Raw genomic sequence first — 26,933 nt, 5'->3', positions numbered from 1 at the left:
TCTCATTATAATTCAATTACATCTAATGCCACAACATTAGATAAATTCGTTACTAACACTAGTGTTTTAAACCCTTTATTTTCAGGTGATCTTATCACATAAACCTTTCCATGTCTTCATAATTACAGCATGACTCCCATGGAGAACTGCACTTGCTTGCAAGTGTGAGTGGTTCATCCTCGCAGCGGTGGAAATCAGAAGTCATTGTAGTCACCAGCTCGTTCATTCAGATTTTGTGGGTGCAGGAGGGAGAATCAGGCTGCGTGTGATTAGAGACAAATCCTGGAGCTGTGCAGAGCAGTGCCAGCTGAAATTTAAATAAGCCTCTGTCACAACTGCTCCCATGCTCCAAACTGTTGGAGGAACGTCCTGCAATGGAACACTAATTCTCTTTGAACTGTAGATCAGGAAGCATTTTTAAAATTATTTAAAGCAGTTAATTCACCAGTTAATTTAAACCAGGTAATTTTAAAACAATTAAATCTCCTTTAATTTTGATGTTATTTTCCACAGCCCACAAAAAAAATGAAGTTGCAGCCTAACAAATCTGCGCGTGCAGGTATGCAGCATCCAAGGATTTGGCCATAGGATTCCTGTTAGAGCTGAGACTGATCCTGTGATCTGCACCCACAGACTGGGGCATTTTGTTACTTGGCTGCCCAGATTAATAACTTACCACCCAAGACCATTTTGTTAGTGTATCTTAAGAAAATTTGCATGGAATTGGTCAAGGGATATATTTTGCTGTTGGCATGGAATAATTTTACTGGAGTAGGGCTGGAAGGGCTTGCTAGGTGCTGATTTGTAATGCAAGATTCACATCACTTTTTTTCCCCAAGTCTTTCCTCTTTTCTCAGGTGCTTCATTTTGACTTACAGAAATTACTTTAATTTGCATGCAATAACGTTAATAATTACACTTATTTATTTCAGAGTGTTTCATTTTGTATATCAGTCTGTCAGAGAGACATAATGCCATTTTCCAGAACTGTTTATATGGTTCAAGAGCAGATGAGGGAGATGTCATGTTTTGGTCTCTGCCTACCATGGCTTCCTGCTGTGCTCATTCTTCCTTGCTCCCCAAGCATAGACTACATGGAAGAAAACAAAGACAGAGTTGATTTAGGGAAATCCTGTATTTCTGCCAGTCTTGTGGTTTGTTACCAGCCACCTACCGATGTGCTGGTTACCCAAAGCACAGGGACAGGCTGTGGTACTGCAGTGGGGTGAAGCGTTTAGGTTTGGTCTAGTGTGGCACTGTGTTGGAGAGCCCTGCATTGCTGCAAGGAGGGCAGTGAGGCCAGCAGTGTTGTCAGCTGTCTCGTGCACTAGGTAAGAGTTGCACACATCAAAATCTAATGTGTATTCCCTTGAAACAGTGAATGTTTAAAATACACCCACAATGGTCTTCATTCCGAATGTTCTCCTACAGTTATTGGAAGACACATTTACCCTGCTACCAGACATGTACTCAGTCCAGGACAGAAGAATAATTGTACTTTTAAGCCCCCAAACAAATTGCTCTTCTCCTTTTCTCGTTCATGTAAAGCCCTTACATCATTAGAGCTGTTTCTTTTCTATGAATATACAGTGCATGCATTGTTTATACAGTTTAATTGTAAGGAAGGAAATTCATAAAAAAACAAATGATGTTCTGTGCTGGTAGCAAAGAATATGAAAGTGTCCAATTAAACAGCCACTCACTAGGACTTGTATAATAACAACATCTGTTATCTTAATTAAACAAGTTTCTGCATAAAAGGACCCTCATAGTGCACTTTGTTAGAGCAGGATCTGACCTAGATACTCCAGGCACACTCACTCTCTTCATGGAAATTTTCCCAGTTGGTCCCATTATCTTGCATTCTTGACAAGCTTCATGATGTATGAGTGCACTCTTGCACACACAAAGCCACACTGCTTAAAGCAGGAGGATTTTTAATTTTTTTTTTTTTAGCTGAAAACCAATAAAAGCACAGATATGCAGCATATAGTGGCATTTACCCATCAAGTTCAGTCCCAGCAACATTTGGAAGTGTAAAGAGTGCCCAGCTAACTTGGACCTTGTCAAATCATGTTCAGGAGAGAGAACCACACTTGCAGAAAGTGCTCACGATTCATTTTCAAAAGTGGTTTATGTGCTTCAGGGTTTAAGTAATTTAGGTCCAGATTCTTCCAGAGATTTCATTGCTGTTCTCCACTGTAGCCTAGAGTCAGAGACAATCTAGAAGGGTAAGTTCAGTTTTAAAAGTCCTGGTGCCCTGGTGTCTTCTAAAAAGAATATGAGGATTTGCAAGACTGGGAAGGAGCAGTGGGAGTTTGATGAGGGCTTGGGTTTTTGTACCCATCTGCAAACAAACCAAACCAACCAAACAAACGAAAAACCAACAACAAACAGACTCCCCCGAAATCCCAGCCTCGTCAGAAGGAGATGTCTGCTGCTTGGAGCTGTTCTCGGGGCTGTAGGATACCAGGCAGCTGTAGCCAAAAAGCCTCTTGGCTTTTCTCTTATTCCTTCAGTGTGTCTTGAGCTTAAAAAGTTGTGTAGATTCCAATTTTTTATTTGTTGCCTCAGACTTCCTAATTGGTTGTTAATGACTTTAAACAGCCAGAAAGAAAATGGCAATAGGACAGACAGCACATCTTTCTCAGTCTGGTGCCAGGGTATAAACCATGTTAATATTTTTATACTGATTACTTGAAAGATGAATTGTCAGCAGTAGCTTTTGGACACACAGTCTAGTGACACCTTAGGAGAAAATAAAACCTCAAAGGATGCTTCCTATCATTGTTTTGCATTAATTGTGTTGACTGTCTTCCTTTTTTTTTTTTTAAAATGATGCACCTGTGCAATTTCTTTAAGACAGACAGGTAACCAAACCATCAATAACTTGTCGAGTTCTCATTACATCCTGCCTAGGCAAAATGAAAAATGACACCCTACAAATAGCTTTTTGAAGTTTGAATCGACAGTGCAGCATTCGTCTTAGTTTTGAAAGACAATGGCAGAAGATGGCTCTACTCCATTGGAACATCTGAAGTAACTGCCATGTCAACCTTAATGAATTTTCTGCAAAAAGAGAACTAAAATGAACCAGGAAACCGCTTGATTCAATGGTCAGAGGTATTGGAAAGCAGCCATCCTAGGCTTGATGGCCTCGTGTTCATGGACTGTTTGTTTCTTGGCAGAAGCTGTGTTGTTCTGTTGTTCACAGTGTGTTTTAGCTTAAGCCCATGGTGGCTTTGGATCTGTCAACTCAGCAGAAAATACCTGTAGTTTAGTGTATGCTAACACTAAAAAACACTGGTTTGTGTGATCTGAAATTCATTGGTGAAAACCAGTCAGTTTTGCCATAGTTCTCTTTAGGAGTAGGTCATTAACTTTGCATTACTTCTTAAAGATAGTTACATGGACCTGTTTTCTTTGTGTGGATCTACCAAAGCTAATATATCCTGTTGCCTTTGTAGTTGGAGATATCTATCCTATGCTTGTACGTGTAACCACATAAATGGTATCTTCACAAAGCTTAGCTGTCCATCTGTTATGCTGTAGCAGCTTTCTGACGATTGATCCTTTCTTCAACATTAATATTAAGTCGGCAACTGTAGTTCATTCTTGCATTGTCTTTTCCTTCTGTTTCAGAGCAAATATTTCTAGCAAAAGGTTACTTGAGAAGGGTTAGAGATTTATTTAGAATCCAGATTCAGTGCTGGTTTATTTTGTTTGTATGTGTAAAGTAATTATGTTGATCCCTAAAATTTGCACATTCATTTATCTGCTCCTGTAGAGCTGGGAAATTATTTCCTATAACCAGCCATAAATTGTTGTTGAGCATACCTGAGATGCCGATGAATGTAATCCCAACCTATGCCAAGTGCTGGTGTTCCACAAATGAGACTCTCTCTCACACCTTGACACAGTCTCCTGTAACATCAGCAATCTATTCCTGTTTTCCCAGCAGATTATTTTAACTGTGGAGTTATTTTAGTAGTCAGGGATACACATGTAGGACATCATTGTTACTACTGCTGCTGCTGGAATGAGCTTGCGACCACAACCCAGCCATGGTTTGACCGAACTTGCGGTGCCGCTGTGACCCAAGGTACCTTGTGTGTTACTTTTAAAAGTAGAACCCTGCTTGCAGAGGCGGGCAAAGGGAGAGGATGAAGCATCCAGAGAGCCCCATCTCAGCACCATCACAACTCCAGAGCACAGTAAGACATGTCCTGTGTTTACACACCCTCAACAGAAATGCTGTCACTCGCTGTGTGCTGTTAAACAGCTGCTGCTTTTCCTGCTTGAGGTGTCTCATCTTTATGATTATTAAATTCAACTCTAGGTACCATGCATACGACTACAAATTATTTCTCCCTCTCTGTAAAGACGCCCCAGGAAGGAGTGAGTTCCTCCCCGCAGTGCTGTTGTGTTGGAGGCGGCAGGATCTGGCTCCCAGCAGCGAGGCAGGTTTCTCTCCGTTGGGAGCATACGCTGCAGCCAACGCTTTCAAAAATAAATGCCTGTAATTAGTCTCCTAAATGCAATTTGAGATTGATGTGTGGTTCATACTTGTTCTCCAATTGAAGAAAATAGTAATAATGATTTTAGTAAGTTGGTAGCATTTTGAAGGAAAAAATTATTATCAAATATTTCTTCTCTTGGATATTTTCACAATTAAGAGCAAGAAGGTAATGATTTTACAGTTAGAGCCACAGTTTAAGAAACACATGTTTAACATCCAAGGAAATAATTATATGTCTATGGGGGAAAAAGGATTCCTAATGAACTTTTTAGACAACCTACCAGACTTGGTGATATTTTTGGTAATTATTTAAACATCATTTTTATGTGATATAAGTGTGTCCTTGGATCTTGCAAATCTATGTTATTGTCAGTTACAAGTGGAATGGATAATTTATCTTTGTACTGTGGGTATTTTTTATTGAAACTAGAGGAAAAGATGTTTTATCTTTGAAAGACTATGCCTTTGGGCTTCTATTCGGGTGGTATCAGCTGGAACAAATGCGCTGAGAACGCATTTACTGCTTCTGCTCTAATCTCACAAACGCTTCCAGAAATGGTTTGTGTCAGCAGCTGATGCACAGAAAATCTTGCATGGATTTTTTTTCTCATAAGAAAATAATTTTTATGAGCTTCAGTGGAGTTCCTTTGATGATCATGTTCTCCAAACCTCTGAAGCATTTACTGTAGGTGGTGGCTTATCCTTGTTGCGAAAGGAATTGTTTTAGCCTTGCACTGGGCAGTTTGCAAGTGTACTTTGTCCCTTACCACTACCAGCAAGAGCTACTCCAGAGGAGAAGTCCTGGGATGGCCGGTACCCACCAGGAGCATCCCCATCCTCCACTGGGCTGTTGCAGCTCTCATGGTTTACGGCAAATGGCCAACTTAGTGTGTGAAAATAAACCGAGAAGTCAAAGAGCTGTGTCAAAAGGGCAGTTTCCCATGGGGAATGGTCTTCATTTCCCACCAAAATCAATGGAAAATTGGCTCTTTGCACCACTGGACCCTTCCAGACTCTCAGAATCTTCCCACATAGCTCAGATTATCATTGTCTCATGTTTAAGGAATAGAAGCTGTGAAATTGATCTTTCCTTTACTTTACTCAAATTTGCTTCCTCAAATATTTATTTTCATGGCCTGGTCTTTCTTACGGTATTTATTTTAATTTTCTGTTAGTGAAAAAAAAGAGCAGTAAGGGAGAGAAGGCAAAAGGCTTCTATTATTATTATTATTAATATTTGGAATTCACCACAGCCTGCCCCTTTCCTTCAGGGTCCTTAGCATTGCCTGTGTTTGGTTTGGTTTGGTTTATTTTTAAGAAATATATTTTGTAGAGAAACCATTCTTAGGTAACCTGGTGATACTTTTATATTTGAATTCCAACTCTAGGAATCTTTAAACAATTTATGCGAAGTCTCTAATAGCTGTAAGTGGTCACTTCTTTCCCTCCCACCACCCTAGTCCTTTGGGATGAGGTTTTGTCAGTTCCAGACTTGTCTTAAAATTTACAGGCCAAAGGGAGAATGATGACAAAACACAGCTTTTGTGTTTATAGTTATTAATATAGGCTGGATACAGTATGACTTATTTGGAGTGCTCCATTATTGCAGATAATCAATTTGTTGAAAAAGAAAATTGTGGGAGAACTTAGGATGCCAGATCCATGACCGGTTTAAGCTGATATTGAATTCAGTGGAGTTACGTTGTTTGATGTTGCCAAAGGGACCCCTACTATTTTCACAAAAATATTTATGTAAGCAAAGTATGGGTTTTTTTCTTTTTTCTCTCTCTCTCTCTCTAGAAAAATATTTACAATTTTTTATGATAATTGGAAAGAAGTGCAGTTTATACTCTCCTCACCTTTAATTCTTCTTACTTAGCAAGCCTGTAAATGAAAAGCCTCAAAAGAAAACACATTTACACACAACACTTCACATCCCTGGAAGAAACATTCTTAGTATTTTCTCGGAGATCAATATCGAGAAATCGCTAAGAAAAACAAGTGTAATGATCTGTAATTTTTTTTGTTGTAGCAAGGTTAAGAGCAGCTATTACCTAGAAACACCTTCCAAAAGATTTGTTTTAATTCTTTGTGCTCTCCTATTGTAGTCTCAGAGCACAGAAAATGCGACATGAAACCAAATTCTGTGCACTATAGATGTGTGGGTGCTGTTCCTCAGTGCCATCTACAGCCCAGTGTTTTTGACTTGAACAAAATATAAATATTTTGGAGATTGAGAAGCACACCCATGACCCCAGTAGCCCCACATAGTTGTGCCACACACAGCCTAAGAAGTTCAAACACTTCATCCTAAGGCTCTTTAGCTCCTTTAAAAATGCATCTCCAGCAAAGCACGTGGGAAATGTCTGAACTCAATGGAACAGGATTTTACCTCAGTTTATTTTGAGCAAATATAGTTCTTACCTGAAAATTAATGATAGGGAGTTTACTGTTAAGAGACCTGCCAGTTGTCATGGATAAGGAAGGCCTTATCTAATGCCTGCTTTCACCAGGAGAAAGACATACACTAAATTAAATGGGCTTTGACTGAAGCTCTAAATTACCTCAGGCTTTTCTGTGAACCAAGAAAAGACAAGTAGTTATAGACCAATAAGTACCGAAGCAGCTGTAGGTAGTTTTCTAAATCAAAACTAGCAGATTCTGGACAAGAAGTTGCATATGTGTAGAAGACTAACTGTGCAGTTTGAATGCCTACATTGGGGGTGAGTTTAGATGGGTGATCAAATGGAAACTGCTGTAATGCAGATCTAACCAACAGTATCATCCTGCATTTCACTTGGAGTTATCCTAATGGCCACTAAACATGGACCCAACTTGTCCTGTCTTCTACTCATGTTGCTGCCCTGACCATAGCCCTTGGGATGTGTTGATGTCCCACATTGGTGGCAGTGCAGACACCGGCCATTTCACACTCTTTTTCAGAAACATTTGGGCTAACAGCCTGTGGGCAAAGCCCAAGCCTGGAAAGCCCTGGCTGCTTATGGGGGAATGCTGAGCATTTTTGGCCAGTATTGAGGTCGGGTAGGAAGTCTCAGATGGTGTGATGAGGTGCTGAGTGGGGGTTAGGATCAACACCCTCCCCTCGTCCTCTCCTCCCAGCACACCAGGGATCACTGAGGGTGTTGAGTGAAACCCAAGAAGTTGTCTTTGGTGTCGACCTATAATTCAGTGTGGATTAATGTCACAAGCAGAAAGCTCTGCCCTTATTGTTATTTATTTACACAACATAAATAGTCACATATGAAGACAGCATCCCAGGGTCACAGAAATTATTAGCTGTGGACCGTGCTCTGAATCAGCCCGTACTTCAAGTGATGAGCAGGTACTCATGAGCGGTGTCCCTGACTTCAGGGAGTGCTGTGCTCTGAGCAGTAAATCCGTCTCAGGCAAACCTGTGAGTGTTTCTAAATTTCACTGCGTTTTCCTGAAATAGCCTAATGTGCAATACTGCTTTTATGAGGTCATTTTAATAATCCCAGTCTCTGCTTCATTGCATGGGAAGCATTATTGAAAAGGTAATAAACTGCTACAAAGACACGTGATAGAAATAGAAATAATTTGATAAATAATGCAATTGCCTGGAATCATTTACATTTGCAGTAGAGTTGTGGCATGAAACTGAGTTGCTGTAAGGCTAAAAATTGCTCTAGATATTCCTGCCTATGGACTATGGGAAAAGGCTGAGCAAATACACTGCTGAGATTGCAGTCTGGTCTGTCTCTTCCTTTTGCTTTCTTCTTCTGCTTCCAACCCCCCCTCAGCCCAAGCAAGGCTCTGGAGGATGGACAATAGGCCATTCATCATGTCAGCTGAAATACAGTGTTTTTTCACAGGTACATTTAGCCTAAATCCTCTCTCAGAAGACAGATTATCTCTTAGGAGAACTCTAGCACCACAGTCTCTTTTCAATAGCCACGTCAACCACTGCCACAAAGGCTATACATGAAGGGATCAATGGTAGTTTTATCTCAAATTGCACTCAGTGTGTGTTTCTTCCAACTGACATTCATTTAAATGCTTGCTCTAAGACATCTTTTCTCCTTGTAATAGAAAAAGGATTGGACTTCCCAAGCATTGTTTCCTGGGGAAAAAAAAATATTAAAATATTCACTTGGCTAAGCACGAAATATTTCAGATGTATGTGTTTAATCAACAGTGAAAGCCACTGTAGTTATGCTTGTATTTCATTAAGTAAAATGCTAAAATTATCAGATAAGAAACAACATACCTTATTTCATTGCAGCGGTGCTAATAAAACCATTTGAGAAAAAGAGAGGAAAAAAAAAGTCATCACTTTCTAATTATGAGCACTTTGCTCCAAAGAAGCATTGGAGCTCTAATCTGCAGTCCGGTAGTTAAGCTGCCCGCCTGCGTGTGGCGTCCCTGGGGAAGACAACCGTGACCATCACAACTGCCATATGCACTGCATCTGTGATCCATTCATATTCCGCACATTTCCATCTGCTGAACAGAAAAATAGGGGGCAAGCTGAGAAGAATATATTGAGGGATACCTGCAGTATCATCTGTCTGGTGCAGATCTTCTATCAATGATGTGCGTACTTTGCAAGTTAGAAAAAAATTTGCAATGAAAAGGTTAGAGCATCCCTGCAAAAGCTTTCACCTGGCAACTGCAAGATGCAGGTGAGGCTGAACAACCCCTGGCTCTGCTGTGCTGGACCCACAGAGATTTTCTTTTAATAAAACAGAGCAAGATGTTATAGAACATGCTGTAAGTCTGGGATTTTTAAGCAAGCTTTTGTCAAAGCATGAGGTCAAACCTGAGCAGCAGGTTGTAGGTGTGTTTTGATAGATGCAAGTGATGCAGTCAGAAACCCAAAAGTCAGATTTCCTTGGAGCTGGGCTGGAGGTAATTACTGGCACTCAGTTTTATTATGCACTCTGGGAGTTTTGCAGTTTTCAGTCATCATTTATATTCCAAATAAGGTCATTTTCAGAAAGTCAATGATAAAACTCTACTGATCTCAGCAGGACATATTCTGTCTCTAAATGCATATGTTACTGCCTGAGAAATATTTATCAGCTCCTGGGAATCCTGCCCAGCAGTGGGGAATGCTGCAGTGAGCTACACAAACCAGATCTATTGCTCAATTCAGGGTTGGAGGTAACGTGATGGGCAACTTAACAGATATGGCAGGTGTACCATAAGCTGAAAGGTAAGAACTAATAGATCCGACTGAAATGATTATGCACTGCTATTTCTCCTCATACTGCTCCAGGGCTGCCTGACCTCTTCTATCCGTCTCCGGGCAAGTTAGTGCTGCTGTATTGGTCTAGGTTGCCAGCCACCGTGATGTGGCCGTGATGCCAAGGTGGGTCCTTTCTAGGTAGTGTGTCTTAACATAGCAGAGCTCCGTGGAACTCTATACACACATTTAGATATTTGGCATCCCTAAAGATGAATCCTTCTCCTTCATGTACTTTCAAGGTCCACACCAAGCAAACAGTCAAATGCTTTAAGACTCTTCCAGTCCTGCAGAGCTCACAAAGGGCAGGCACAGTTGTTGTTCTGCTGCAGAAACTGCGCGTGTTGGTTTTGGAAAACATTTCTTTAGGGTAATGCAAAGTGTTCAGCTTGCAACTTTTCACATTTGCTGCTGCAGCGGCAAAAAAAATGGGCAAGGAAGGCTGGGGAGAAATGTTTTTGGCATTTTTAAAGGTCCTTTGTCCCCAGAAGAGTTTTGATCAAAACACTGACAAGGTCAGCTCTTCCTGAGGTAGAACCCAGTGCTTTGGTTTAGGAAACAAACGACCCTTTTATCTCCTAAATTCATATGTGTCTCTGCTCTCTGTGGACCTGAAATCTCAGTTGACAACACAGACCAACAGATTCTCGCTTACAAACACTATGTTTAAAATAGATGACCTTTCTTTATATAAGGATGCTAACCTATCTTCTGTCATCTCTTTTTTTCAAATGGATATTTTTATCTTCTTTGATTTTCTCTGATATTAGTAGTGACCACGAGCCAGATTATCAGTAGAGCAGTTGCATTAACCTATATAAGAAAAGACTTACACCTTTAGTTTTTGTTACCATTGTTGTTGTTAGTGGTGACGGGGAGCCCAGAACATCCAATAGCAAGTCAGGAGCTCATTTTTTGAGTTTGCAGTGGTTTAAAGAGGTGCATAGCCAGAAACCAGCACTCTGTTCCGAAGTAATACACATGTCTATTGGAATGTGGTTTATTTTTATGTCTTCCTAGGCATCTTACTAGAAAAATTTTTGGAGATCTATTTCAGCAGAGGAAGAAAGCATACTGAACAGCGCATCATTTAATTTAAACTTTGTGTCTTGAAAAAACTTCTTCAACCAAACTGCTAATGGTGGTTGATGAAGGGATGTTTGCTTTCAAGCCAGTTAGCAGTTTGAGAACCCTCAGTGGCCTGAAATGACCCCATCCTCCCGTTTAATGCAGATATGTCTACAAAGAACAGTTGTGAATAAGCAAAATCAGTGAAAGCTCTTCCTACTTTCTCAACTAACTGTAAGAAATTTCAAAGTGTTAAAATAATTACTCGTTAGCTTCTAACACATTGAATTCAAATTAGAGGACAAAACATTCAGTGTAGAAAAGCACCTTCAGCAAAAAGAACCACATAACCATAAGGCCTCCTAATCAATGAATCACAGTAAGGTTTTAATGGTCTGGTTTATTTTAAAAAAATCAGTTCACTTGCACAACTATTGGTCAATTTTAATGCTCGTCATTTACAAGAGTGTGCAGGAAATTAGATACCAGATGAGAATTAAACATGCCTGGAGCTTCTCTGGGGAAGAAGTTTGAAGAACTCGGTGCAAGTCCCACCTGAACCCTCTGCAGCGTATTACCAGGGTTAAAAGATATCTTTGTGCTCAAATTGTAAAGCCAGCCAGCCGTAGCTTTCAGCTTAGAAACTGAATGAGATAAAGACAGCACTAACTCCCTGAGATGTGCCAAAGCCAATGGTGGATTGACTGTCCTTATCCAAAGGTCGTCTCGAGTGATTGAGTCCACATTAACTACAAACTAATTTTGCACTGGAAATAAAGACAACTTAGAAGGAAACCAATAGCATGAGGAAGACAAAGACAGAAAAGGCATTAGAATTTGAAATTAAACCTAGCTTCATCAACAGATACAATTAAAATGATCCATGGAAGAGATTAGCCGGCAAATAGGTTCCAACCATATAGCTAAAAGTAAAATATAAATGAATAAAAATAAAATCTCAACTGTACAAAAATAGCCTAAAACATTACTTTTTGCTGGATTTCTTGGGATGGCAAAAATGCTGAAGGAGTGAATGCAGAGTCTGGCACAGGCAGTGCTGGAGCCACATGGTCCTTCTTGAGCTAGAGCATGTTGCTGAGCTTGTTTTGTTGTTTATATTGATTTGAATTTTAATGCATGCCAAGGGCACCTTCATCTTTCAGAAAGGCACCGTTCTTTTCAAAGACCTGAAGCTGATAAGAGCAGTTAAATAATTCCTTGGGAGATTCTAGTGCTGCCTCTGCACAGGCTCTGGCATTGGAGACCAGTGTGGCAAGTCTTGTGCTCCAGTGCACATTTAATGTAATATGTACATTGATTTGTGCCAACATAGTTGTGAAGATAAGAGACAAGTAGCTATATACTATTCTCTTCCAATTATTGAGCTGCAACAAGGGCTACAGAAGCAAATATATGGCACTGGACTCCTGCAAAAATAAATTACAATAGTGTGTGTTACTGACTGCAACAATTTGGAGACCTATAAGCTAGTTGAAAAACTTCTATTAATATTACTGCTATTGATGTGTGAATATAACCTCTGTCCCTGGTCTCTGCCAGCTGACCTGCATGTTGTTGTGCTGCTGCAAGAGCAGGTCAGGGAGAGGGTAGCCAACATGGAGATTTGGTGGCTTCTCAGGTGACAAGTACTTCTGCACCGGTGCAAGTATTGTTTGCTAAGTTTCTTTCAGCCTGATTTCTCAGTGCAGTTGCGCAGAGCTTGATTGGTGTTAAGGATGCAAGAAGGCTTCTTCATTTTCTTTCAAATTAGCTAAATTGGGAAATAATTGAGCAGGAGAAGGCAGGAATTAATACAAGAGTTTTCAATGTAGAAAGCAGAATGTGCCGCAAAATATGATACTGAAGCAGACAACCAAGTATTTTGCTAAAAGAGGTGGTATTAGGCTGGGGAAAAGATTTTTCTGGAGTGTCCTTAGATTATGCCTCCGTGAGGCACAGGTCATTCATGCTTTGATGGGATTTGCTGGGCAGGATCAGGTTTTATGTTTTAATTGAAAATGGATCAGGAGACAAAGCTAATTGGGAGCACGAGGAAAGCCTCAAGTGCAGCCCTTGTGCACAAGGAGGAGCCAGGGATCACCCCAGGAATTAACCTGCCATCCTCTCCTGCATCCCGCCCTACAAGAGACATGTACCACTGCAGATAACAACACCGTTTTGATGGGAATACGTATATGAGGAGGGGATGGGAATGAAATAGTGTGTTGGTTGTTTTTTTGTTGTGTTGGTTTTTGTTGTTTGGTTTTTTTTTTTCCAACTTGCAATGCAACTGCAGTTAAGCCCCATGGGCTGAGTTTTACTGCAGGCAGAGCGGTGGAATGTGCGGAGGGGAAACTTGGCAGCTTGGTACCCTTGCTGAAAAGCCATCAGCCTTCTTGCAAAAAAGCAGCAATGAAATACCTGCTTCATTTCTTCTGTTCAACAGAAGCTTTTACATTGTTAAGCAGCAAGCATGGAGATTTTTAGATGTAGCCTGTGTATCACGTGTTGCAAGGGTTGTCATGGTGAGTGCTGAATATCAAATACAGACATGTGTAAAACCTATACAAGCTGCTGGTGTGTAAGTTAAAGTTGCCCCTAAGTAAAGACACAGAAACCTCATGTAAATGATGCATTCAGTATTTATGAATTATGTCCTGAGAGTTTTCTGTCAGCTAAACTCCCTCTGTAATGGGCAATGCACTGTCTGTTGTTCAAACCATCAATAATTAATGCAGACTCGGAGGAGTTTTACGTTAACTTAAAAAATATGTAACTTCTGTGTCTGCCGTCTTTCCAGAATCACTGTTTTGGATGATGGGAGCCTCCGTATTGTCAACGTCACCAAATCCGATGCAGGAAGTTACACCTGTGTGGCAACAAACCACTTTGGGACAGCAAGCAGCACGGGCAGCTTGGTTGTGAAAGGTAATTGCAATTTTTGTTGCATGTGGCTGATATTCCATTTTAGTATCTAATAGCATCCCAGGCATCTCCATGCATGCTGCCCCTTTCCCATTTGATGCTGATGTAAATGTAGCCTTGGGGATTAAATCGTCTTTTGCATCTCAGAAACCTGATGATCCTTGTGGGTTGGAGACAACATTAACAGCAAGAAGGTGTCTGTGGTCACACTGACTGAGAGTGCTTGCAGCAAGTTAATGTGTTTGTTTTCATACGTAGTTTAAAATTATACTGCAAATGACACGTGAATTGTAATACAAAGCCAGATCCCTTGTCTGTATCATTGTATGACTTGTTTCTAGCAATGGCCAGTAATCATTCATGAGAAATACTTGCTGTTGCTGCAGCCAGCTGTATCCTAAGATTCAATTTTACAAAGGACATGCATAACACCATGGTGTACATGTGGAGAAGTGTTGCCCTCAGCATGCTGAGATTAGGCAATGTCCTTTAAAAACATCTCTTATCTAGTTAAACTTTATTTGTTCTTATTATTCCTAAACTTCTATTATCTTTTTTAAAAACCTTCTGAACCCTTTAATACATCTCATCTTGTTGCAGAATGATGCAAGAGTTTCAGCCTTGCAATTCAATGTTATAGTTTTTTAAAAGATGCACAAACTCTGATTTAATTTCACTATTTCTTATCCAGGGCTGGATTTCTCCATTTCAGGAATTCAAAGCATTTATTTATGTGTGTTCAGAATTCTTCTGCCAAATAGTTTTTTCAAAAAGAAAAGCTATAACATTTGACAAAAGTATTTCAAGTAACAGTTTGATAAACAATGAGAGATGCTGACAGATGTCTTAAATTAATTTTTGGCCTGCTTACCACTAGTCCAATGTCTGATGAATTATTATAGGCAATGAATGTATAGATTATTACACTTAAAATCACTCTCTATCTCCTACTTATTTGGGGAAAAACCTATAATGGATAACAAATCAGAAAAGATTGATTACAAAGCAATAAATCAATCACAAAGCTCTAATGCTGTCAGTTTTAATTCTCCCATATATTGGCATTGATGGATAGTATTTGGTGAAAGCCTCTCCCCATCAATTATTTTTATGCTATATAGGGAATACTTCAAAATATTTCAATGCAAGTTTTAATCCATGCTTTTTTATAGTCGGAGCACATTTCAGCAAATAATGTTCAGGATCAAGCAAGTGCTGATAAAGCTGCTGAGCCCCTGTCACAGTTACAAACTGCCGGTGACAGTGGCACAGCAGCAGGTTTTTCTCAGGGCAAAATGTTTGCCTCCACCTTAGCTATCCAATCAGGTATTTATAGTTAGATGGGATGTTTCTGGGGTTGTGCTTCATGGCACATCCCCGGGGCTGTGTTATCCCTTTGTGTCTTTTGCTGTTGCATATTGATACCAAGAGTTCTTCAGGTTTGGGGTTGTTCTGAAGAGCTTGCATGGCATTTGCCCTGTGCCCATGTCAGTCTCTGCAAACAAAAATAGAGACAAGTGAAGATCAGCATTAGATTTGTATGTGAGCTGACTCTGCCTTTTCCTAATTTGGGTCATCCTGAGGAGGCACCCACAGAATAATAGCAATGCTGAGGAAAAACAAACAAATAAAAGACCTTGTCTATTATTAAAACGGTTGGTCAGCTTCTGTCTGCCCCAAGGCAAAACTGGAGAGCAAAATGATAAATACAGCCCAGACGTCCTTTCCTGACCTCCATGGGGACCACAGGAAGGTGGTGGCCTGTGCTGGCAGCAGCAGGGACCAGCTTGTCTTCTCCAAGCTGCACACAGCTGAGGTCCTTCTGGTTTCCCGAGTGCTGCAATGCATCAAGGGCATTGAATCAGGGTCTGCAGTTCAGGGACCGCTTGTAGCACCATGAGAAGGCCAATCATTGAAAATGGGAATGTGTTTTGTTTCTGTTATTGAAGAGTCATGCTTCTGTAGTTCGTGGCTTTATCCTTTCTTCCTCGCGGTACCCAAGGAATAACCCGTAACTCCGAGCACAATAGTCAGCAGCGATTGTACCTGATCTTTGGGTTCACGTGGTTTACAAATCACTTTTCTTTGCAGTAAGGTTATAAAGGATTAGCAAGTGGTTTTTTCTCCCTGAGTGCTCCGTTTTAACTCGATTCCATTAGCATTAATGGGAGCGACACATGTGCATGAAGCAGAGAATAAATTCTTAAGCCCAAGATGTGGATATTAACAGCAAACCGAGAAATGCAATTTCAAAGTCTATCCCATAAAAAGTATAAAAGAGCAGAAACTATTCTGAACTCCAAATGAACTGTGTAAAATACTGTATTTTATACTGAAATGCTTGAGTTTCTCTGCCCTAAGTAAAACACCAGGAACTTTTGACGGAAATATGACTGAATACCTTATTTTAACTCGGTTTTGCAGTGTACAAAAAGCCTAATTTATCAGCTGATAAGTTTTTTGACCTTAGGATATGCTTATATTCTTTTCTAACTTATCTGATGTCATTGAGTAAAAAACTGTGAAGGTCAAAAGACGTTTCCTGTGTTCTTCCATTAACGTTGCAGGTTCTCTTCTCTTTTTTTTCTTTTTTTTTTTTTTTTTTAATTTTCTCTCTCGGGGCCAGATGCTGACAGTGTCAAAGACAGTGTAGGCGAGGATGGGAGGGGAAGAATATCTGTTACACCAGAACCAAGGAGCTTAAAATAAATCTCTGGCAAACAACCAGATAGGGATGAATAAATATTCATATTATGCATGAGTAGACAGCTTAAAAAATATGAAATTCTGACGGGTACCCATAGGGCTGTGTATTAACATGCTGTTGTCAGAACTGGTGAACCTGAGTGGTTTTCCGAACCAGTGAGATTGTGGTTTGGGTTTGTTCTGTTGGCTGGTGCTAAACAAGAACCACTCTGGCCTCTGAGACCTGAAATCTTGCAAACTTGCATGTCTGGTTTGACCTTTGAATTAAAAAGCAGGATTGAATTTGTAAGGATAGAGAAGAATCCCACAGACAGTGTTCAGAGCTATGTAAAACATGGTATGTGCTTACATGTAGCATATAAATATTTATTTTCCATCTACTTTTTACCATTTTTTTCTTCTACTTGAGGCTAAATGTTCAATTCTTCTGGCACACAGAAAGACTATAGACTCACTAAGTACTGGGGGATTAAATGACAAACTGTAAACAGGCATAGACTGTACAATATGAGTTTATTTGTATTTAATGCAGTAATATAAATTAGCTAATATAGCAGCAGCTCTGAAATAGGAAACTAATTTCAAGACATTGCAATAAAAGCTCTGTATATAGGAAGCATAAGAACAGGCTCCTGGTGCTAATGACCCAGCTCGTGCCCTTCAGTGGCAATGACCAAGACGTAAATGAAGTTTCTCTGACAGCATTAGGTATGGAAGAAGCAGCACAAACAAGCTAATGACCAGAATGCAGATTATAATAGCGTATCACCACCACCAAGCATGAGAAAATCCTTGTCATGCAGCTTTTTTCCCAAGAGACCCACAAAATATCTTGATGAGCCTGTGGCCAGCTTTGCTTTTGTGACTTCAGAGGTGAATAGATTGTGGTACCCACCGTAGACATGTGGCTGCTTCTCAAACATCTGCTTTCCTCTTGGTTGTGTTCTGAGCTATAAATCTGTCTATATAAAAATGTGTATTTATATAAATTTTTATATATGGAGGAGTCTGTGAGCTTCTCTTCTTGTCAGAAAGTATAGAAATTCTGATCACATTGTTGCATCTCTGACAAGGGCAAGTTCTGATGACTTTATTTGCCGGTTTCATTATGATGCGCCTTTAACATTTTCCTGCTGCTATTAGCTCCTCTCGTTTGGACTGTCATGGGAGGACTCAAGGCAGTAAAAGCAAGAGAACTTTTGTTAGCTGGTATCTGTATCACTTTTGCAGAAAAAGAATACAAAGATGTCAGTAGGTTATTTTTTCCTCATGCTTGAATAGACTGATAGTCTTGATTTTGTCCGGCACAGTGATCCAAATTATTTTCTGTAAAATTGCATATTTTCCATTCAAAGCCTATTCCTTTGTGTGCATGCTGAACTGGTGTAGTGCACTTAGAATTGAAACGATTGATTAAATACTGTAAATTCTGGCCCATTATCGAGTAACTTTTCAGAGGCTTCAAATGTTACTGCCTTTAAACCTGCAATTTTTACTGTGTTATTCTAGTCTTTTAAAGTAGCTGGGCTCATAGTTCAGAGATAGTGCTGTGCTGATCGGCATGGACGCAGCCTTTGTGTTCTGTTAAAACAGTGTTGATGGGATGTGATGGTTTACCTGGCTCATGTTGCCATCTGTGGTTGTCACTGTTTCGATGTGGTTGTTGCTGTTTTGACATCACTTGATCAGTATTGAACTATGTTATTGGAAAATGTGTTGTACTTGCCTCGTATCCATGGGGCTAAAGGGGATTTATGCTACTATGGATTGTCCTAGTAGATAAGGAGTAACCATTTTTTCATCTTCAGAGATTATGAATATTATGCTTCCCATAAAGAACTGAACAGAGTTTAGTTCTCCAGCTCCACAGGCATGTGCCAGTGGAGAGAATTTGCACTCTAATAACTGACCATCTGTCTGCTATTACATGTTTCAGAAGTTTGGGGTTGAACGTGGCTGACAATGCATGGCGCGGGGTTTCTTCAAGTCATTTGAGCTTAATTTCTGCATAATACAGTACACTGGTATGTGCTAACGAGCACACATGCAATCAAACAGAATTGCTTATGCCTCCTTTTCTGCCTGTGCGTAATGTTCTTCGGTTGGGCTGAGGGGGCTTTGATACCTTCGTACCCATCAGCCTTCTGAAGCTGAACGGCACAGAGCTTGGTTGCAGATGTATGAGCACCAACAGTGCTCATCATGAAGTATCAGCTACTGAATTTCACAGGAGTTTGTAATTTGTAGTTCATTTTACTTTTGAAGACACCATCATAACTCCATAATGGTGTTAAAGACAAATTAATATAATGCCTTCGGTTGGATTTTTTTTTTAATGTATTATTTGTTTATAAATTTAAGGGTTCAGACAGACTTCTAAATTAATCCCATGTTTCTGCTATAGTAGTTTGAAGAATAAAACTCAGAAAATAGATCAAAATGAGATGGAAAAATCATATAGTCTGAATGATATCCCTCATGGATTTTCAGAGAGTTATTATTATGGAAGCATTTACCCCTTACCATGATTCTGATTTTTGTTCTTGTTGTTGGATATTCATAAATAAACTCAATCCAGAGTGTTATTGTATAAGTTTTAGATCACAGTTGTGTGTTCCTTACAAAATTATTTCCATCCTTAGGATGGTGTATGTGTCTATTTGCTTCTTGTTTTATACTTAAAAAGTAATTTATTTCCATTATCACAGACACTGATTCTGCATAACAGGGCTGGTATTGCTGACTGTGTTCTTTAGCATCTGCTTTGGCTTCAGTACCAGCCTTAAATCTAACACTATGGCTATTTGCACTGTTGAGATCAGCAAATACTGGACTTGCCTACTACTGAGCTAGTTCTCAAATAGTGCCATTACTGAGTCCATCAATAAAAATGGTGGTGTTTAATAAACCTGACTTTCTCTTAGTCAAAAATACATGTAGCTTTTTTAAAATATATCTGCCAACCTTTGCAGAGGTGTTGAGTGCATTAACAAATGTCTCTCCTTTGTTAGGGTGTGCGCTGAAGGGATCTGGCTGCAAAGGAACTATGCGATGTTTTACTTTGCAGTTGTACAAAATGCTAATCTTTCAGCAAGAAATGTGTGTATTTTCATGAGTGTCCTGATTTTGGTTTGGTTTTGCTTTTTGTTTGTTTGTGTTTGGGTTGTTTGTTTTTAATTGGTGAATACAAATAATTCTAGTGCTCTGACTTTTACCAGCTGTTCTCACCTATATCTTGATTATTGAGTAACTGGGATATCAGTTGCTTCATGTGGAGGTTTAGCTTTTTTCCCAAGAGGGAGAGTAAGCCATACATTAAGAAGTCAGTGTTTTGTTTTTTATGTTCATCAAGGGAAAAAATGCAGCAGATACAAAAATCCGTTAACACATTTAAGCACTATCCACACTATCAGAACCCCTCTCTATACCTCCTTGATTTTTCACCTATCAGATACGTTGCTGCTTCTTTGCTCATATGGAAAGCTGTCCCACAAAGCTATTGCAAGCATTTTCCATACCATCGATCCATACCATGTCATGGGTTTAGTGGCTGGTCATTTTGAAACGTGAATAGTCCCTCGTCACTCTAGCTGAGGTCTGTCTTGATCCAGCAGTGTTTAAGGTCATGCAAGGTCTTTTTTTTTCTTTCATCACGGTTCAACTCAATCTAATTTAAATTCATGTTGGTTATGCCTCAGCCCTTAAGAAAGTACCTGGTTAAACAACACCTGGCGTTGAAAGCACAAAATATAATTTTAAAAAGAGAGGCAGAATTTAAAGTAATAATCCCAGAGCAGCTCTTCAGGGCCGATCATATTTTCTGGGCTTTTTATAATTATGCTGGATAGCACACTAGGGGTGTGTGTGTGTGTTATCGGCTGGTATCAAAGCCAAGATTTTCTACACTTACCAAAGACTCAGAACTCTGAAAAAGTCAAATGAAATCTTATTGTTGTTAAAGTTGTTTTTAGTAGTTGCTGGACACAGTTTTTATATGTAGCCCAGACATGAATGAATATTCCGTATCAAGTCTAACACATTGTTTTTTTAAAATTTCTGGTAGAAAAAGTCAGTTTAGAATACAAACTATTGCTCTCCAGAATCTCTAAATCAGGGATTTATAGGCAAAAAAGGATTAGAGAGAGACATAGAGATATATAAGCACTGATTTATTCACGTGTACACATTGCTGTATTCTTGTGTTTAGGAAAAAACCTTATTTCTAAGTTTGAAAATCTTTCTGAACTTCTAACTCACAACCAATAGCAAAGGCTTGATTGTAACAATTGACAGCAATATTCTTTAGCTGTAGATTTGCAAAGGAATATATTCAGCTCTAATTGGACTATTTCCACCAACACCAATTATTTCTAGGACAAAATTAAGGGTCTTTTGCTAGGTTTCAGTAAAATTATGACCCAAAGCACTGCATGAAAGGCACAATTATAAATGAAAGTTATGCATCTGCTGCATCTACTCCTCCCTCCCCTCAACCGTGGCAGTCCCAACACTTCAGGCTGCATTTTGCTGAATCTCCTTAATGAACCCTGGGTGAAAAAACTTGAAGCAGAAGCTGGTGATAGGGCTGGTATCTAGTAGACGCCTCAGGGTCCTTGCAGGTTTTAAGGAGCTCCTCTATATATATCACTTCAAACATAAGGTTTAATCAAGTATTTTATAGTTTCAGGTGACTGATATGTTTATATCCAACTGCAAACAACAGTCAAGATTGTTATACGATGCCTATCCGAATTGCCTTCTGCAGCTATAAGGAGCTCACCTTTGTGTTTCAGAGCAGGCAGGTTCCTCTCCTCTGCACGTCTTGCACGTGAGCCTGGTAAACATTTAGGTTTTCTCCCAATTCCATTCAGGTGAGAACCTCAGGTCAACAGAAAATTCAGGTCTGCCCCAAAGCACTCCAGGGAAGATGAAATAGCTGTGTATCATGTCAGCATTTCCATTTTTCTGACAGTTGATTGAAGCAAAAAACGTTGTAATTATTCTGAGATTACAGAAGTGGCAAAATGAGAAGCAGATGTTTCATCTGTTGTCAAGCCTTCCCCAAAGCCAGCCCTCCTCAGGTCTGCTCAGACATGCCTTTTGCTTTTGATTTCCTTAATGTGGACTCTTCAAACATGACAGCCGTGGACTATCAGCCACGTTGTGTGGGAGAAAGTTGGTGACCTTCTCGAACATTGATGAGGATCACAGCAAGCATCAAATGGATGAGCCCATGGCTGGACATTTCCATCGGCGCCTTTGGGAACATGTTGTAACACAAGTTTGTGGTCAAACTGCTGAGTGAGACTTAACTGACAACAACCCATGAATGAACAGCACTGCAAGAGCTGTTGGTTTCTTATTTAGGAGAGAAAAAAATCAGGTCAGCTGCTAAGGACAAAAACAGTGAGTGGTAAAGAAACATGGAAAAGAAATAAGCTGTAAAATACCAATGGTTTGTTCTTACAGCTAGTTGAATGCAGTAAGTTAGAGGTTTTTTTCCTTGTAAACACTTACTGATCATAACAAATAAAACTTGTAAACATAATACAACTGTTAAGCTTCATTAAATTTGCAGCAGACAATTAATTTTTTTCAGGCAATTCGAAGGGTCTTCTGTAGTACTGATTCAGTTTAATTGAATATATTACCACAAGCAGACAATAAGAAATATATTGAAGATATCCATCTGGCTTGTGCTAAAAACCTTGTGCATTTTGTTTTCTGTGGCTGTCACAGGCCTTACTAATTGCCTCATTTTGGCTGTTTTACAATCAGCATGATTTAGCCATTAATGTGATAAAAGTTGTCTTGGTGAAGAGCTTAATATTAAAAAGCATAAATCTCTAGCCTATGTCTCTTGCCAAATTTGGACTTATCTCTAGCATTATTAGAGTTGCATTTTTAAAAGCAGAAATATAAATATATTGACTCTTACGGAGCAGCTTCTCAAGGTACTTTGCCTCTCTGATTCTGATGTAGGGAGTGCCAGTTGGTGTGAAATGTTTGCTCTGGATCATGGTAAATGCAGCAGATTCTTCCCCCCACCTTTTTCTTTCTCCTCTGTGTCCATCCAATCCCCAGCCAACCTTCAGGCACATCAGGAGTCTTAAAACTGGTAACTGCACAGGTAAATGATGAAGTCAAGACAAGAGGAAATGGCTGATGGCTTATTCAGCCCATAGTGTGCAAAAAAAATCCTTTTTTTAGAAAAGTTGAACCATTATGTCTGTGTATCCTGTAGGGAAAAAGAAAAAAAGAATCGTATTTTTGTTCTGTGTTTTTATCTTAAATCCACAATGTATTGCAGGGTCAGCATTATTGCAACCTCTCCTTTTATAAAAAAGGGGTTAGAATAATTCCTTAGAAAGCTCAGCTCTTTCATTTTAGGAATTTTCTTGTCCTTTCCCAAAAAAGTAAGAGGTTCAGGAGTTCTCAATCATTAACAGAAGATTGGATTGTTTAGCTCATCATTGAAGATCCAATCCATACATCAGCTGAAAGAGGACATGACCTATAGGACATGACCACAGACTCTTAATGAGATGAAAACAGGTTAATTAAGACTTTTCATCAACTTGCTTCAATTTATTTTAACATGATCCATTTCAGAAAGGTTAAAATATTTTTCAGTCTTTGGATATAAATGAAAACCGAACATAAGTAAAATAAAACCGTAGATCAAGGACTTCTGCTAGATATTTTAGTCAAAAAAAATGTAGTAGATTTGATTCTATGTGTGTGTGTATGCATATATGTGTATGTGATTGCATATAAAACATAAGTAACAAACTGGTTTATCCAACAGTTAACTTGATAAGTGAAGAAGACCAGCCAGAGTTTAGTAACTGGAAATTACTATCAGATCGAGGGCTGTTACAAATTCATAAGAAAGGGAATGTGTTCAACCTAACATTTTCCACCCATTTCCCTGGCTGTTGCAGAGGGCTACTTTAGCCCTTGAAGAAGAACTACAACAAGTAGTAGGAAAGCTAAGGTCTGTAGGAAGAGCCAGGATGGTGGGACCCAGTGAAGGAGGTGGTTCCACCATGCAGAGCACATCAGAAGTGTGCCCAAGAGAGTCAGCTTGGAGGTAGCTGAGCTGATCAAACTCTCCTGTGTCGGTGGTTCTGGTGATAAACAGTTCATGCTACTGGTTCTGCGCATACATGGGCTACATAAGAAGAAAGGAATCCAATTGGCCTTGGATATAAGGGTTCATATCTCAGTTGCTGCAGCTTTGTGTGTCTTAGTGGAGTTACCACGGATTTCTGGTAGTGGAAGATGTATCTCCTCAAGCTTTTAGTTTCACTGAACCATTTTGGTTTCTAGCAAATGAAACATGACAGTTGTCCAGCTATGGGATGTGATCCTATGTCTTTTCTTTGCTCAAGAAGATCTTGCATTGTTAAGTCTACTAACATTATGATTTTGATCTTCATTCCAAAGGAGGATACAGTTTGTCCTTCTGCAAGTCAGCAGTGGGATGGACTTCCAGACATGAGTTTCATGTGAAGTCCATAAATCTTGGGTAAATTAGGGCAATGCTCTTAGAGAAAACAATACAACAGAGAAAACCAAGATCATTGTAGCCTACAGTCCCGTTGTGGAAGATGGGGCAGCTCTCCCTAGAACCACTTCTCTCCACACCAAAGTAATTCAGTCTGTCTGTGCAGTTAGGGGTAGGGGAGATAATGATCTAAACATGACATGCATTAAGAAAGTGACTGCCAGTCTCTGTTTCAAGTAAAAATGAAGGAAGCGGTGTGGGAGAATAAAGTGGGAAAATGATGATGACTCTCTTACCCTAAGAACTTTATATCCTTGAAAACAGTGACTAAGAACAGACTGGCCTGAAGGCTGTGTTTTTAACATCAAAGATACAGAGGAAGTGTTTAGAAAGCACATTTTCTGTCGTAGGAGGAAGAAGTGTAAGAGTGTTGAAGAAAATAATCTGGGACAGTACAGGGGAAATATCAATCCTTTTGTGTGTTTTCTCAGGAGCATTTTTGGAAGCAGCTTAGCAGAACCAAACTTCTGAGGTTTTGAGCTGTTGTGACTTTTTCTGCCTGAGTCTAGCTGGATTGCAAACAGGTGACTCAAAATTGCTTATCAGATAATAAACGTCAAGTGGCACATGGATAAATACTAGAAATGGTGGGTTTTGACACATCAGAGAGTAACTAAAGTGCTGCTGAACTATTGAGGTTGTGGTTGCAATATTAGGGACTCCTGGGACCTGATTTTCCCCTCTTTTAATGCAACTTAAGTAAGATTATATGCAATCCCATCAAAGTTAATATGGAGACTAGAGTCCCTTGTCTTAATCTCATAATTGAGATGGCAGAGAGAATTTAATAACAGACACCACTGGAATAGGTTAAATTCTAGGTGTGCTGTGTCACAGCATTCAAGCCAGTCATTTGGGAATACAACATGAATACAAATGTTTATGACTCAAAAGCAAGTTGACTTTGAAATACAAGGAAGTTTTGTCACTGAATTGGCTTGCCATGGCTTGGGCTGGTTCTCTCTCTCTCTGTCACACATACATTTGGAACATGAAATTTGCTTTCATCGAGTTTGAAGTTTTTAAGTGTATCATGAAGAACTTGTGATCGAAGCTGTAGGTTTTGGTGCTGTGTTTTCTTTAGCTACAATGGGAAGATATGTAAATAATAATATTTATTAGAGCTTAGTTAGGAAGTCAGCAGTATTTCATCAGTGAAAATTTGAGTGCACAGTAGAAAGTCTCTGTAAAAATCCAAGCCTGAATCCATTAGTCCTGGTAATTAAACTGTTTGGTGCAGTTGACGATGAGTGTTGTTCCCTGCAGAAAACAGCCAGGAGTGGGAGTGTCGAGGAGAAATATTTCAGACCATGGCTGAAGCCCTAGCAAAGCTGTGTGCTGAAGGCCAAACTCATCCGTCAGTGAAACCAGGCTGAAAGGATAGATGGTAGCACTGACGTGCTATTTGTTCCTCCTCTTCTCTGTGTGTATCTTTGAAAGTTGGATCTTGATTCTTATTTCAAAATGATTTACATAAGAAAAACTTGTGGTTAATTTGAAGGAAAATGCCATGTAGTGGGAGAAATGTCAGGGACATTTTTAGTGATGCCCTCTGTTTAATATTTATTCAGTAGAGTAAGTAGTAGCTGGGGATTTTGAGTAAGTTATAATGATGAGATGATCTTGCTGGTTGTTAGTTTCATTCCACACATGATCCTGCATCCATCCTGCCTCTTTCCTTAACATCAGGACGGGGGCTCAACCAAGAAAGCCAAAAACTATCAGGTTGCTCAGAAGAAGAGTTTGCCTTCCCAGTGTCTCACTGATTAATTGAAATATGGAGACACGAGTCATTTCCTTGCAAGAGAGCACAGATCATTGAGACATCCTACTTTCACTGGGAAACAAATTAGATCTTTGTGGCCCAGAATTTTTTTTCAAGGTTTGTTTTAATGCTTCTGTTCTTACTGTTGCTTGCTCTGTTCAGAAATAGGTGTTTATGCTTCAATCTTGCCTGTGGTAGCGTGGAAGTCTCATCAGGGTTTCAAGAAAAAGTTAATCTTAAATAAAAATATCTGCAGTGCACAGTGGTGTAAGAAGACAAAACAGTTTATAATGAAGGTGTTATTTCCATTTTATAGGCTGGGCAAATAAGGCAGCAGAGACTTTTAATGACTTGCTGAAGGTCGAACAGAAAGCAAGGAGGAGAGCTCATTTTATTCCCCCTCGCTCTGAGGTCTGTGCTTGTGCAAGATTTCACCCCACAGAGCAGCCTTGTGCTTCACTCTACTCTTCCCCCTCTTTTGCTTGTCTAAATCTCTTTTTGATGAAATTCTGATAAGCTTAATTGTTCACATTTAGTTGTGATTCAAACTCTGAGAATTTAAACTAGTGCTTAACAGACTGTCTTCCCTGCTGTTCTTGCCCCTAGCAGGAGCTATGTACAATCCTTGGATGTTACTAGTAACAGCAATAATATTTTCTAAGTGTTTAGTTTATTAAAAAGTTTGACTTTTTATTTTGAGGTTGACCTTTTAGAGCTGACCTGACAGGATTTTTTTCAAACTGAAAATAAATTTTTTAAAGGTTATTTGCATAATTGGTTGCCCTACCTGCCTGCAGATTGTCATGCCTTGTCCTGCCCAATGCATAACAACTTCTTAATTATGTCTTGTTGTCTGGATGTTATTTCCTGAGGCACTAGAGAAATGCCCAGATTTCTTTTTAGTGTAGACTGTAAATAGCTTGGGAATTTTACATCTTTCTTTTGTGTAGTAGAGTCATTTCTCTATGGGAGCTATTTGCAAGAACTTATACTAATTGTATTCTAATTATAAGATAGCAGGAGCAGATGCCACTTTAGAGAAATACGTTGGTTGAAGGCATTGAGTGGATGGATAGAGCAACCCATCCAGCAGATAAGCCATTATAATAACAGCAAGAGACAGACACTCTCTGTGGTCATTCTTCCTGTTGAC

The 26,933-nt window shown here is 39.5% G+C and overlaps 1 protein-coding gene across 3 annotated transcripts in view; it reads left to right on the top strand.

The window, feature by feature from the left end:
• LOC309443117 (contactin-4) overlaps window positions 1-26,933 on the top strand; it is a 331,164-nt gene that overhangs the window by 277,802 nt on the left and 26,429 nt on the right. For all 3 annotated transcript variants that reach the window (XM_082059766.1, XM_082059765.1, XM_082059767.1), the window contains one exon: window positions 13,615-13,742. In XM_082059766.1, coding sequence (XP_081915892.1) covers window positions 13,615-13,742 — 128 coding nt within the window. The remainder of the gene's footprint in view (window positions 1-13,614; window positions 13,743-26,933) is intronic.

This window comes from Streptopelia decaocto (genome assembly GCF_964273445.1).
Source record: "Streptopelia decaocto genome assembly, chromosome: 8".
NCBI lineage: Eukaryota > Metazoa > Chordata > Aves > Columbiformes > Columbidae > Streptopelia > Streptopelia decaocto.
Note: the sequence above shows the minus strand (reverse complement) of the source record. Positions and strands in the feature narration are given on the sequence as shown.